Source organism: Sceloporus occidentalis, unplaced genomic scaffold (genome assembly GCF_023333645.1).
Source record: "Sceloporus occidentalis isolate IW3139 unplaced genomic scaffold, rSceOcc1.0.p SCAF_5, whole genome shotgun sequence".
NCBI classification, from domain to species: Eukaryota; Metazoa; Chordata; class Lepidosauria; order Squamata; family Phrynosomatidae; genus Sceloporus; species Sceloporus occidentalis.
In genome coordinates, this window is record NW_028316985.1 from 126,857,538 (window position 1) to 126,873,345 (window position 15,808).

Sequence of the window (15,808 nt, forward strand, 5' to 3'; positions counted from 1 at the left end):
TCTTTTCTGTCAAATGGTTGTTATGTGTAATGGACAAGTGAATACCTCACACACAGTCTATGGCCTCTAATGTAGGGTATAAATAGCTACATCTTGCTCATATTAGATATCAAATGATGTTCTCACACTGTAATTTCTAAATGTTAAGACAGAGCACAGAATAGAAAAGCAGTAACTAAACAGGCTTAACAGATATAGGAATAAAATGGATTTTATTTTAGACAAATGCACTGGTATATTCTAAAACCATAAATGTGACTTAAAATGTGCATTTTGCACACCGCACACTGCAAAGCCACGGGAGATGCCAGCATTTTGCTGGCTCAAAAAGGAGCAGCATTTTGCCTTCTCTTTTTGAGCTGGCAAAAAGCCGGATTGTGGCCGTGGGATGCAGTTGCTGCAGCCCCAATCTGGTTTGGTCAGGAGTGGCTTCAGGGACTCCAAAGTGACTTGGAATATCTATTGAACCTTCTGCTCAATGAAGGACCTGCAATAAAGAATGTAAGAACAGGTGGCTATCTAGATTCTAACTAAACACTTCAATCAAAGGAGAACCCATCATCTCCCAATGCAGGCTAGTTCCGATGCCAAACAACCCTCTCCTTTGGTATGTTATTCTTAAGCCTCTTTAGCTCTTAGCTAAACTCACTTCTCTACAATCTCAACCCACTATGTTTTGTCCTACTCTCTTAGGCAACAACGTCTGAATACATGGAGGGTTAAATGGATGGTTGAAAAATGGGCATGCATGTATGTTCCATTCAAAGAACCCCTAGTAGTATCAGAGACCTTCACAGGCTCAGCACAAAAGCTGGTAAAGGGATCTGTAATTGCATTCAGCCTGTGATCAGGAATCCTAAAAAAGTAGAACTCTATGACTGTTGTTAGCTAAATGAGATTATAAAGCTCCCTTCATGCTCAATATGTGAAGGCCTCTGATGCTACTGGGAACGTAGGGACATGTGTGTGTACTTTTCTCCATCACACACTTAACCCTCTATACATTCAGAAGAATGCCTGAGCAGAGCTCAAGTCTGCTCTTCATTCTGCATAACAGTCCCTGTCATTATTTGAAGATTCATGAGGAAGTGGGTTTGAGTGGTGCAGAAGTTCAAGAAAAGGTTAGAGATAAAGAGCAGACATTAGCTTATTAAGGGCATCAGTCTAACAAGATTACTATCACTTGTCCCCATAATTTTCTAAACTGATGTTGTAACTGAGCTGGAGGCGGGTGAACATGGTGATGTTCCATGATTTCTTCCCAACATGCTTACTAGTTCTCCATTCCTATGCACAAAGGTCTCCACTTGTAAAAAATCTTAAAAGCCTGCAATGCTCTTAATATGTAACCCTGAACAATTGACAAAATTGTTTTCCATACTGGAAAGGAATGGCGACTAAAGAAAAGAGTGTATGCTTATCATACTTGTGAGTTATGAAGCTCTAATATCTAAGCCATCAATAAAGGTAGGTGGCCACACCGCATGCCACTTGATTAAATTAGACTGCAAATTGCCATTCCAGTTTCCAGTGAGAACTTCTGTTAGTTTTTGAATGGTTAAATTTCTTTTCTACCATATGTTCAATTAGCCTCTCTATTTATACTCAGGATGACATATATTAAGAAGTCCCTCAAAAATCCCATCACGCCAATTTAAAGAAAGGTGGTCCTTTGAGGTATTCTCTACTAATAATGCTTTAAACACCAAGTTGTTTATTGAGCCATATTCCTACTTAAGCATAGGTAGGGAGTTTTAATGGAAATCTGTCCTAGGGGAAATCTTAATTCTTTAAACTATGAAAGACTAGCTATTTGTTTTCATTCCAGTTCTTTATTACATTGGAAAGCAATAACATGAATAATCACAAAGATATTCTTTGTTGCAAGGAAGAAAATATAGGCATGTTGGCCAGCAGCTGGCACATCTCTGTTAAACACTATGGATGCTTTGGGTTTGTTGAGGAGGGAAATTGAAAATGAAACATTAACAGCTACGGAATTAGCTGTTAAACACTATGGAAAAGTTAGAGACATTTAGAATCCAGACAGAATTTCAGTCTGCCACCTTTTATCTTGCTTTGTCAGACACCGTGATTGTCCTGCTGCAAGTGTTGCTGTTTAAATTCTATTGGTGCATGTATTCCTCAACTGTCTTATTTCATTTGCAGGTGTCACTAATTGAACTCTGTTTTCTTTTGAGTTGTATAACATGTATATGTGTGTGTGTGTGTGTGTTCTCATTATTGTTACTAACACAATGTACTCTAGGGCACTATGCCAGATTTCTCTACCCCCTTTTGGACTGTGTTTGAAGGCTTACTGGGAATGTTTTAAAAGCTATGTGTCTTCAGCTCTGTTTTACTATCATCATATTCTGCACAATTTTTTATCTTTCCCTGATCTTAGTCTATACTGATATAGGTCTGCATACAAAAGACTACTTCTATCAGAGAAAGTTTAGTTCCAGATGACTGAATCTTTGTTGTTATGTGTCTTCAAATTGTTTCTGGCTTCTGGTGACTCATGGAGTTTTCTTGGAAAGATTTGTTTTGGGGTGGTTGGTCATGACCTTCCTCTCAGGTTGAGAGTGTGTGACTCGCCCAAAGCCACCCAGTGGATTTCCATGATGAAGGAGGGATCCTAACCCTGGTCTCTAGAATTGTAGTCCAATGCTCAAACTACTATGCCACTCTTACTTATTCTAATTATTTTTTTTTATCTCTCCTGTTTCCCATACTATTATCTTCAGTATATGGGGTTAAATGCAGTGTTATTTCCAGCTAGAGTAAATACACTTAGATCCATGGGATTTATTTAAGTGGTGACTAACAGAATCTGTTCATATAAATGGGTCTACTCCTCTAGGAACTAATTTGGATTTATCCCAAAGACTCCAACACAGATGCAATACTCATACTAAATCGGGATGTCTGGAATTCTATAATATATACTGATAATTGGAATTTCATAGGTATCATAAAAAAATACATGCTGGCATAAGAATATTGTGAGTCCAGGTGGGTTATCTGGCAGAATGTATCATTTTTAACTCAACATAGCATAAAGACTCATAGTTGCATGGGACAAAGCCTTTAAAAAAATCAAGGAGTATGTTCGCCTTAGTGTTGCCATAAGTCAGAAACAACTTGAAGGCACACAACAACAAAAAACCTGGACACTATAAAAGAGTTTCAAACTGAGAAACTCTCTGAACACAAATGGGAGCTTCACTCAAACCACCATTATATCAAAAAGGTGAAGAGAATTTTAATCCATCCAAATCAATGAATTTATTTTTACTAAAGCATTCCTTGATTTCTGCTTGTTGTGATATGTACAGTGCGCCTGCGTTATACGAGGGCACGTTTTACGCGGATTCCAGCATACGCTGGAAGCCGTGACGGAAGTGAGGGAGGCGTGTGCCGGAAGGAAACAATAGTGCATGATCCCATGGCGAGTGCCCTGTGCGCCGCTGCCACACCTCCGTAGGCAGGAGCCCCATTCATTTGAATGGGGCTTGAACATCCACATTTTTTCCTTTACGCGGGGGGATCTGGAATGGATCCCCCGCGGAAGGGAAAGGCGGACTGTAATGACTGTTCATGATTTAGCTTGTCAGTGGACTAAGTTTATTTGGTCATGGACCAAATTCTGGAAGGAACACTGGACAGTGCTGTAGGAAAGATAAACATCTTTTTTGCTATTATTGTCGTTTAGAAGGTAATGTATAGGTTCTATCATTTGTCAATACTGAAATAGAAGCTGTATGGCAGTCTTTAGTCTAACACATTGCATTTGCTAACAAGTCTCAAAAAATGATTTCAGGCTGGTGAATTTCTTGGTACATACATTTCAGCTTTCATGTTCACATACAAAGTACCTTTGGTTTCCTTTTTGCTAATAAAGTTAAAATGAGATGTACTATTACCAGCTTAAAATAGAAAAGCCTGTAGAAATGAAGATTATCTACGGATTATGGACACTACAAAAATAGTATCTTCTTCTACTGGAGTCAGAGAAGGTATCTACAGAGAAAACTACTGAAAATGCAAAAGGGAATTTTGTCCCTCCTATCCAGGGCAAGCTATCCATAAAGGATTGACAACCCATTATATAATCATTTCTTTTTTTAAAATATCAATTCCTTTGCACAAGCTGACAAGTAAAAATATTCAGTTTGAAGAAGCAAGCTTCAAAGTGCTACATTTCTAATTCCGACAAGGCCACTAGCTCTGACTTTTTCAGTTCAGTCTTCAGTTAACTTACCAATTGTGCAGTGCTCGCCATTCCAGCCTTGGTTGCATTCACACTTTCCATCTTTACATGTTCCATGTTCAGCACACCGAGGGTGACATGCTCTTTGGCTGCAGGATGGGCCAGTCCAGCCTTCTTCACAACGACATGTTCCTCCCATGCAGACACCATGGGTACCACAGTCAACAGAACAGATTTCTGTATTAGAAATAAACAAGAAGGAGGTGAATACGGGTGGCACATTAATCAGCCCAGTTCCAAATTCAAGCTCTATATAGAGAAAAAGGAACATTCTCAACATTAAATTAATTGTATATTTTTATGTCCAGAAAACTTAGTGATATCCACCTGTCTACAGATTTTCTTCAGTTAGCTCTGGCTAATCTCAAATTACATTTTCATGATCATACAGTACTTCTCTTCTTGATAAAACTGTTACTATGCATGCTTATAAACATGAGAATCAGCAGAATATTCCAAAAGAACTATAGGGGAAATGGCAGGAACAGATGTTATTCAACACTGTAGAGTAAAAGACTACATTTTCCTTTCAATATTTTACTTACTGGATGCCTCCCATCAAAATAATCAGATTAAATAGTCCTTTTATCTGTTTCAGTTCTATGATTTCCAGCACGCTTTATATAGAAAATATCAATGATATATTTTATATATCTACTTCTCTACATAAGTCTCACTATCATTCAAAGAAAGGGTACTGAGGAACACTCAAAAGCTTTTGCTCCACTTTCCCACTTTATCACAATATAATGAACCTGCAATCTCAAGACCACCTCTATGCTTGGAGAGCACACTAATCTTTTCCTTTCATTGAAAGGGTATTAGAAATCTACTGGTCCTTAGGATCTTGTGAATTAATATTACTAATTTCACTTAGGAGGGCTTTATCATATTGGGATCTTCTCCTGCTAAAATTACATTCTTTTCAATAATGCTATGCAATAGCAATAGCAAGTACATTTCTATACTGCTTATCAGTGAACTAGCACTCCTTAAGCAGTTTACAGTGTGTAAACCCATTGCCTCAAGAAGCTGGGTACTCATTTTACCAACCTACAGAAGGATGGAAGGCTGAGTGACTATTACCATGATGAAAAAAAGACTGTGGGAAGCTGTGTGTAATTTATTTGCCCTGTACAAGTGAGGGAAGCAGATAGACCATGCAGTACCTACAGTTTATCACCTCTTTAATTCAGCTTTTCCATATGTGGAGGTTTCTATAGTCAAATAAGATATATTTCCCAAGATGTATAATAGTAAAATGATGTTGCTTAGTACCATCTCTAATTAAACAAATGTTCTTGATGTTGCCAGCCTTAATTTATACACAACTGTACACTGTTGATGTGCTGACAAATTGTTAAATACAAGGGATGGTTCTTTCTCCATTTTTTGCAGGTTTGTAGTAAAGCAGCAATGAGTAATCTGTTTTACATAATAAATATATTAGTCAACCAATCAAGTACAGTCTTTAGTTTCTTCTGAGTCTTATTCTGAAAATACAGTGTATGTGATAGACTAATGAAGGGTTTTCTAGGCTACACAACAGATTTCATTTTCAAAAGGAATACAAGGTATGAAATAATATTCCAGTCCATTTACACTCATCTCTCCTACTTAAAAAAACAAGGAGAGAATATAGTTTCTTGTAAAGCTAATATCAGGAGGAAAACATCATGTTAACATAGCCTAAGGGATAAAGTTTAAGTCTCCGAGAAGAAAAGCTAGTACAGCCAAACACTGGTTTATAAGCATATTATACAACTTCCAGTATTCTTACAAAATAGAGGCGCAACCCTGAAAACACAGATCAAAAATTATTTGTAGCAGATGCTGAAAAGCAAGTTCAACAAAACAGGCTGAAAGGGATCCTTTTCCCACGGTGACACTGCTCTATTTTAAACTGCTCAGGAACATTAAAGATACAAAAGAATGATGACACCTTACGTGCCAGAATGTGCATTTGCCAAGAGAGCTCTTTTCAAATAATGTTTTCTATTTTTAATTAGTTTTTCTTTTAGTATGGAGTCTCAGATGGATTGATTAACTTCAGAATTTCAGAACAGCAACCCTTGTACTTGGAGGCCCACCTTTTCCCTTCAATCTAATCAATTTTTCATTAGCATGAAAGTGTTTATCAGCTTTTCACACACTTGCTTTAAGCAAGGTGCACCAGTCTTTGTAATGAACTTATTAATTAGAGTTAATTTAACTGAAGTGGAATTGGAGGGCTAATTAATAGACAAACCACTGATGAAGATAGAACTAATTTTTAAACCATAAATCTTCTGAAAGAACAAAAACTGTTCATTATGTTCCCTTTTAGAAGCTTCCTTTTTAAGATGTTCCTTTTAGAATGGCATTTTTATTTACTATACCAAAACGAGAGTATAATCAGAAACCTAATTTATTAATTTCCACCTTCCAATGATTTTTGAAGCAGTTACCCCAGACTGCTTAGTAAAAAGAATGACCTGTTGAATCTGTTGCATGCCCATGGAGGCACTTCACAAATTCTGAAGCTCTATTTGGGTATGCAAAATGTAGATTAATATATGTGTATGGGTTTGATCTGTGCAACATAGCCCCAATAGTAATCTCATAGTCATTACATTGTTCAACTCCCTTGCTTCTTCACATTCAGCACAAAAGAAGTGAACATCTGAGGCATTTTTGCACGCTGCTATAGGTACAACTTTGGCGATAAAGGTTCGATTCCCTGCTCAAGCATAAAAATCCACTAAGTGACTATGGGCAAGTCACACTCTCTCAGCTTCAGAGGATGGCAATGGCAACTCTACTCTGAAGAAACTTACCAAGAAAACCCTATGATAGCTTTTGTCCGGGAATGCTGCCAACACACACTCACACGGCTGATAAGAGCCTGCTGGGCAAAAGGTAAACATGCGAGCTGCCAAGAAGCAGTTCCTCAACAATGCCAAACGACATCCAATAGAATAAGCCACTAGCCAGTCCAAAGTTCAGGATTACAGAGAGCAATACTACCAGTCCAGTCCGAGGTCAATAGTGCCAGAGGGTTGGTCAAAGTGTCCGGTCTGAAGTCAAGGATTCCAAGGCAGTCAAGGGTCTAGGAAGCCAGGAGTCAGATCAAGCAGCATTCACTAATGAGAATTAATAGTCTCTGGCAAGAGAGCTCATCGTCTGCCAGTGTCTTATATCTAGCTCCTTTATCACAGCTGCTGATTGCCTAATGAGCGTTTCTCAGCAAGTCTCTTGGAATGCCGAAGGCATGCCCTTTCTGATCTCCTCTGGCTAAAGGTAGGAACCTCAATGCTCTGCTACTCTGTGTCTCCCAGGTCTGGCACTTCTACTGGGGCAAGGCTGGGCTGCTGAGCCCCAGGCTCCACTGGAGGAGATCCCACAGAGCTAGTGTCTGGCTGAGCCAAATCCACTGGGGCTGGGAGAGCAGAGCTGGGACCTGGCAGGGCAGAACTGGGGCCTGGCACAGCCTCAGGTTCCTTCTGCACCTGAGGAGCCGAGTCCTCCTCCTTGTGGCTAGCCATCTCAGCAGCTTTGTCTGACTCCTTTGCTTATTGGGAACCACTTTGTTTCCCCGAATTCTGTTCTGACTGTGGCCTCTTGTCCTTGCTACAGATACCTCATTAGGACTATCAGATGTAGTGGCATTCCCATGTTTTTGAGTGCCTTCCATAGTTTTTCATGATCTATATAATCAAATATTTTGCTGTAACACATGCTAATTCTTTTTTTGAATTCTTTGGTGCGCTCCATTAGCCATCGTACGTTTGCAATGTGGTCCCTAGTGCCCCTTCCTTTTCTGAATCCTGCTTGCACCTCTGGAATTTCTCTCTCCATGTATGGTTGGAGCCTGTGCTGCAGAATTCTGAGCATTAGTTTGCTTGCATGTGAGATTAGTGTTATTGTCCTACAGTTGCTGCAGTCTTTTATATCTCCTTTTTTGTGGATTGGTATGTATATTGAGGATTTCCAGTCTGTTGGCCACTGCTTTGTTTTCCGTATTTGTGTACATATTTCAGTTAGCACTGAAGTTGCATTTGTCTGTAGGCATTGTAGCAGTTTGACTGGGATATCATTTGTTCCCAGTGATTTATTTTTTCCCATTTCCTTTATTGCAGATTCCATTTCACTTCTTAGAATTTGAGGTTCATCTTCATATGGCTCCTCATTCCAAATATCATTCATTCATCTCTTTTGATAACTCTTCTATGTATTGCCTCCAGTGTCTTTTTATTTCTTCTTGTTCCTGTATTATGTTCTTTTTTTCTCCATAGAGCATCCCTGTCGTCAGTAGAGATGCACTACCAAAATGTGAATGAGTACAATCCTGATTTGTACCTTGAAAGGACAATGTTTTAATGAGTATGCTAAAGTCTGCTTGATACAAAACCTTCAACAGTATGTGCTATAAGACAAACTTTTCTTTATCCACGTAGCACATAATCAGGCATTCATGACTTGAAGTGGGCATTCTTCCTCATTTATAATGGGCTGGCAGTATTATGCAATATCTGGACCCTCTGTCATTCACTAAATTGTGCTGTAGTGTCAACTGAAATGATGCATTTTTGTAAATTTTGTTTAAACTGGCTGTAGGCTTGGGCTATACTGGTTCTTATAAACTGTTCAATAGAACATGACATAATATTGTAAAGTTGCTCCATATTGACTTGGAGCTCTTTTAAGATAAAGCAAGAAGATTTGCTGAAGTTACAATGAAAGTTTTTTTTTAAAGAAAAAACCTCTTACCATTGGAACAGTCAGGTCCTGTCCAGTTAGGGTCACAAGTACATGTGCCACTTTCTTGAAGGTATGTGCCATGTCCAGAGCACTGGTCTGGACACATAGTCTTCAGTATTTCACAGTTGTTACCACCCCATCCTGGATTACAGTGACATTCTCCATGGATACACACACCATGATTTGAACAGGCTGGATCTAAACAATCAGCTGAAATAGGAAGATAGTTTTGCATCATCATTATACATGAATAAGTCTATACAATATATTGCACATGAGTATCATTATGAATCTATACTATAAGTTGGACCCAAATAGTTTGGCACTAAGATCTGTCCTAATGCCTTCATTAAGCCCTGAAATAAAAACAATTGATAAAAATAATAAACTTTCAGTCCTAGACCATTTGCTTTAACAGAATCAACAGCAACAACAGCAAATATCAAATCTGATCAACCTCGAAACACATCCATATACAAATCAGAAACACTAGAAAAAAGACTACCATATAAGTCTAAAAATTTATGCCCAAAAAATGACTCCAAAATCCCAGGTCGACATATTTATGGGTCACTATGGTAATGTGATATGTAGGGTAGGGAGACAGTATTCTGGAAGGCAAAAAGGCTGGAAAAAATAGTCAAACTGTCATAGAGGGAACAAGGCAAACAGTGCAAGGACCCAACAGTTGGAGGCAAAAATGTTTGCACAGGCAGCAAGTAAAGGGAACACATGGTCTTGAATGTCTCTACACTAATGCACAGAGCATGGGAAATAAGCAAGATGAACTCGAAATCCTAGTGCAACAAAGCAAATATGATATAATTGGCCTCACTGAAACCTAGTGGGATGAATCTCATAACTGGAATGTAGAAATAGAAGGATATAACATTTTTAAGAGAAGCAGGCCAAACAGGAAAGGAGGAGGAATAGCCCTATATGTCAGGGACATTTACACCAGTGAAGAGATCCAGGACATCAATCCTGGAAGCCAGGTGGAGAGCATCTGGATAAAAATTAAAGGGCAGGGAAACAACAAGGATGTTATTGTGGGAGTCTACTACAGATCCCCAAGTCAGATGGAGGAATTGGATGATGCCTTTCTAGAACAGATGACCACACACTCAGAAAGGAGAGATGTAGTAGTGATGGGTGACTTCAACTACCCTGATATTTGTTGGAAGTCAAACTCAGCCAAATCCTCAAGGTCTAGTAAATTCCTCACTTGCCTTGAAGACAATTTCATTGTCCAAAAGGTGGAAGAGGCAACAAGGGGGTCAGCTATTTTAGATCTGATCCTAACCAACAAGGATGACTTGGTTAATGAAGTGCAAGTGGTGGGATCCTTAGGTGGAAGTGACCATGTTCACCTGGAGTTTGTTATACAGTGGAAAGGAGAAGCCAGGCATAGTCAGACACGCATTCTAGACGTTAGGAAAGCTGATTTCAGTAAACTTAGAGAAATACTGGGGGTGATCCCATGGTCAGAAATACTAAAAGAGAAGGGAGTTCAAGATGGATGGGAGTTTCTCAAAAGGGAGATACTCAAGGCACAAATTAAAACAGTTCCAGTGAGAAAGAAAAATGGGAGGTGTCGCAAGAACCCAGGATGGATGACCAAGGAACTTTCAACTCAGCTAAATTTTAAACGGAACATGTATAAGAAATGAAAAAATGGGGAAATCACCAAAGAGGAATTCAAACAAATAGCTAGTATGTGTAGAGATAAGATCAGAAAAGCTAAAGCACAGAATGAACTTAGGCTTGTTAGAGAGGTTAAGAACAACAAAAAGGGCTTTTATGGATATGTCCACAGCAAAAGGAAGAAGAAGGAAACGATAGGGTCACTGCGTGGAGAAGATGGCAAAATGCTAACAGAAGACAGAGAAAAGGCAGAATTACTCAACACTTTTTTTGCCTCAGTCTTCTCAGAAAAGGCAAAGGATGCTCAACCTGTGGATAATGGAGAAGAAGACAGAATAAGGGTATTCCAGCACAAAATAAGTAAAGAGATAGTACAGGAATACCTGTTTAACCTAAATGAATTTAAGTCTCCAGGACCAGATGAACTACATCCAAGGATATTAAAAGAACTGGCAAATGTAATATTGGAGCCATTGGCAATAATCTTTGAAAACTCCTGGAGAACAGAAGTCCCAGCAGACTGGAGGACGGCAAATGTTGTCCCTATGTTCAAAAAGGGGAAGAAAGAGGATCCAAACAATTATCGTCCAGTTAGTCTGACATCAATACCAGGAAAGATTCTGGAGCAGATCATTAAAAAGAGAGTCTGTGAACATCTAGAAAGCAATGCCATAATCACAAAAAGTCGACACGGGTTTCAGAGAAAGAAGTCATGCCAGACAAATCTTATCTCATTCTTTGATAAAGTTACCACCTTGTTAGATGAAGGGAATGCTGTGGATATAATATATCTTGATTTCAAACAAGCTTGTAAAATGTGGGCTAGACAAGGCAACTGTTACATGGATTTGTAATTGGTTGACCGGACGAACCCAAAGGGTGCTCAACAATGGCACCTTTTCATCCTGGAGAGAAGTGACCAGTGGGGTCCCACAGGGCTCTGTCCTGGGCCCAGTACTGTTCAACATCTTTATCAATGACTTGGATGACAGAATTGGGGACATACTTATCAAATTTGCAGATGACACCAAATTAGGAGGAATAGCTAATACTCCAGAGGACAGGATCAAAATTCAAAATGACATGAATAGATTAGAAAGCTGGGCCACAGCTAACAAAATGAACTTCAACAGGGAGAAATGTAAGGTACTGCACTTAGGGCGAAAAAATGAAATGCAGATATAGGATGGGGGATACCTGGCTTAAGGAGACAACATGTGAAAGGGATCTAGGAGTCCAAGTAGACCACAAGTTGAACATGAGTCAACAGTGCGATGCGGCAGCTAACAAGGCCAATGTGATTTTAGGCTGCATCAATAGAAGTAGTATTACTTCAAGGGAAGTAATAGTGCCACTATATTCTGCTCTGGTCAGGCCCCACCTGGAATATTGTGTCCAATTCTGGGCGGCACAATTCAAAAAGGACATTGAGAAACTGGAGCGTGTCCAAAGGAGGGCGACTAAAATGGTGAAGGGTCTGGAAACCATGCCCTATGAGGAACAACTTAGGGAGCTGGGTATGTTTAGCCTGGAGAAAAGAAGGTTAAGAGGTGATATGATAGCCCTGTTTAAATATTTGAAGGGATGTCATATTGAGGAGGGAGCAAGCTTGTTTTCTGCTGCTCCAGGGACTAGGACCTGGAGCAATGGATACAAGCTGCAGGAAAAGTGATTCCACCTCAACATTAGGAGGAACTTACTGACATTAAGGGCTGTTCGACAGTGGAACACACTTCCTCGGAGTGTAGTGGAGTTCCTTGGAGGTCTTCAAACGGAGGCTGGATGGCCATCTGTCAGGGATGCTTTGATCTGGATTTCCTGCATGGCAGGGGTTTGGACTGGATGGCCCTTGCGGTCTCTTCCAGCTCTATGATTCTATAATTCTATGATAGCAGCTCTTTCAGATTTTCCCATGCAGTTCAGAGAGGAGTTTATTATATCAGTCAGTCACCCAGAAAGAGTTCTGGGTGACTGACTGATATTGCTGTTTAAGAGCCCCTCTCCCACCAGCGCATCTGGCTGAAACAAAGGCTGAAACTACGAAGCAAAAAAGCCTCACTGAGACTCTCTCTTGTCATACTCACACATACACACACTGAAGGAGCCTCTCATTTTTACCCTCGACCTATCCATGGGTCATGGCAAAATCCATAATTTTTACCCCAAAACCTGACCTCGACTTATACATGAAGTCAACTTATAGTTGAGTATATATAGTAGTTGTGATTGTGCCAAGGACAGCAAAATAGGACACACTAACACAATAATGGTACAGTATTTTACTTCTCTTTAAAAAAGAAAGGAAAGTTCTTTAAATCATGAAGCAATACATAATAATTATTCATTAAAAAAAAGAATAATTAGATAAACCCAGATTATAACAGAAGCAGTTACTTCTAATGGCTTAGAACAAGAGGTCAAGTTTAAAATTCCTCATCCTAATCCCTTTCATTTCTCCAGTTCATGTGTACAAAGAGCCCAATATCTATAGATTTCATATCTAACTCTTAAAGTTCCCCATTCACTATGATATTTCTTTCTAGAAAAAAAACATTTGAGGCAAAGTTACTACTTTGGCAGTTTGTCCTGCTCTCTCTGCTATAGATTTTTGTATCTAAACAGATAGAATCATAGCGCTGGAAGTGACAAGGGTCATCCAGTCCAACCCCTTGTCTTGCAGGAATATATAATCAAAGCACCCCTGACAGATGGCCACCCAGCCTCTGTTTAAAGACCTCCAAAGGAGACTGCACCACACTCAAAGGGAGTCTGTTTGACTGTCAAACAGCTCTTACTGTATGGACATTCCTCCTAATGTTGAGGTGGAATCTCTTTTCCTGTAGTTTAAATCTGGATCCTATTCTCTGGAGCAACTGAAAACAGGCTTGTCCATCTTCAATATGGCACCCCTTCAAATATTTAAACAAGGCAATCATACCACCTCTTTACCCTCTCTTCTTCAGGCTAAACATACCCAGCTCCATAAGTCTCTTCATAGGGCATAGTTTCCAGACCTTTCACCATTTTGGTCCCCCTCCTTTGGACATGCTCCAGCTTCTCAACATATTTATATTACTATGGTGAATAATGTACAGTAATATCAATGTATATGTATATCCCACACTTGAGAAATAAAGTGGCTAGATATTAAAATCATAGAGGTAAGCCTAAAGACAAATTAAAAAAGGAATGGTAACAAAAAGGACACTTGCTCCTCCCTTGTCTTTTTCTGCTGTGGATGGAAGACACAGTTACAACATCTATGAGTATGTTTTTAACATATCACCTTCAAAGGCCCTATACAGACTGGCAGAAAGCGCCGACCTTTGGACGGAGTCAGGGCACAGCATCCTGATGACGCTTGCCCTAACTCCACCTCCATGGCACTATTTTGGTGCACGCCATCATGACGCACCTCCAGCGCTGTGTCTAAATGACACAGCATCGAAGGGGCACCAGAGAGCCACGGCACTGCAGTTCTGACATCCTCTGGTGGGTGCAAAAAGGAACAACTTTTGCAGCTCCTTTTTGCGCTCCCCAGTCCGGATCAGGGCCGTGGCATGAGGTTGCCGTGGCCCCAATCCAGCCAGGAAAGGGGCCCTTAGGGGCCATTTGTATAGCCCTTAAATCTGCTTCAGATAAATATGTGTTAAATGTATAATCAATGGAGCTGACTCTGAGTGAAGAACAGAAAAAAACACGTTGTCAATGTAAGCAATAAATGTCACCTGGCATTTTGTTCATTAGTTATGAGAGAGTAAGCTGAACTTAACAATCTTGTAACTATTGAGATTCATATTTATGTATATTAATGACTTAAAATTTACATTTTTCAGTCAGGTAGTGCCCCAACCAAAGGGTTTCTGAGGCATGATGTATTGGGGCCGTGGGAAATGACATCAGCAGCACTCTTCTGGTAGCATAACATGTTGAAAGAAGCAGTTGTGCCAGAACTCTGTGTTCATGAAGCACTCCATGGCTGGGAGAGCACTGTAGACATCATCTCACAGTGGAATATCCTTGAATTGGGGTGCTGCCTGGTAGAAAAGTGGGGCTCGTTGTTAGATATAGCTACGATGACACAGATCTGTGTCAGAGGCATGGGACAGACCGTCCAAAAAGAATGGTCTCCTGGCGCCCTGGTTTGCTACGCGAGGGAGCCGTAGCAGACAAAACTGTGCAGCTCCCTTGAGCAGCAAAAAGAACCCGCAAAAAACGGGTTCTTTCTGTGGCGCGATTGTGACTGTGATTCCTGAAAGTAAGAGCTAATTGACAGTGGAATACATTGCCTCTGAGAGTGGTAGAATCACCTTCTTTTGAGGTTTTTTAAACAGAGGTTCAGGGTAGTAAGGCTATAAATAAAAGTTTGAAGTTCAAGTTCAAACAGAGATTGGATGCCCATTTGTCAGGGGTACTTTGTGTATTCCTGTACATCAGGCGGTTGGACTTGATGGCCCTTGAAGTCTCTTCCAATTCTATGATCCGATTCCTTGGCTAAGAAAAAATACGGTTGCCATAAGCTGAGAGATGACTTGAAGGTACACACACATGGATACAAGAATAATTATGTTGTTATCCTATGCAGCTCCAAGTCAATGAATAAAAAGGAGATAAGAAACATTTCATTATTCTTGTGATGGTAATCATCTCAAGCAGGAAACTACAGTGCCCACTCTGACTTTAATAATAGTGATTTACAGAATTTCCTAATTATGATAAACAGTCATCTTTCAATATTGGCATGCCCTAATTTTAACCACAATTTGTTCCTGTCAAATATGTTGAAGGTAACAGTCACATCTGCACAGGCTGCCTGGATGTTTCATGATCCTTGAATATATTTTTAATGAGATTATTAAAGTCAAAGCAATGATCAAAGGTGATTTGCTTTTGGGAACCCAATCTGTTCTTCAATGATCATGAAGAGGCTTTGAGCTCTGCAGGTGCAGCAACACTGCTGATAGTGTTCCTTCAAGTAACAACTCAGGGAATGTGTCAAAATGCTGTATTCTACAAGTGTCAGATGCAAAACCTCTATTTTCCCCTGAGGGGACCAAACTTTGGCCTCCTCACTTTATTTTATCAGTACCATTTGTATCCCACCTTTCTTCACAGGGGCTCAAGAAAATATACTTTCTTTCACTACAC

The 15,808-nt window shown here is 39.8% G+C and overlaps 1 protein-coding gene across 8 annotated transcripts in view; it reads right to left on the reverse strand.

Annotated features, from left to right (window-relative positions):
* Positions 1-15,808, reverse strand: part of TENM3 (teneurin transmembrane protein 3) — a 495,594-nt gene that overhangs the window by 105,793 nt on the left and 373,993 nt on the right. For all 8 annotated transcript variants that reach the window (XM_089525433.1, XM_089525431.1, XM_089525429.1 and 5 more), the window contains 2 exons: positions 9,026-9,226; positions 4,268-4,453 (listed from right to left, as the gene is read on the reverse strand). In XM_089525433.1, the coding sequence (XP_089381559.1) occupies positions 4,268-4,453; positions 9,026-9,226 (387 nt within the window). The remainder of the gene's footprint in view (positions 1-4,267; positions 4,454-9,025; positions 9,227-15,808) is intronic.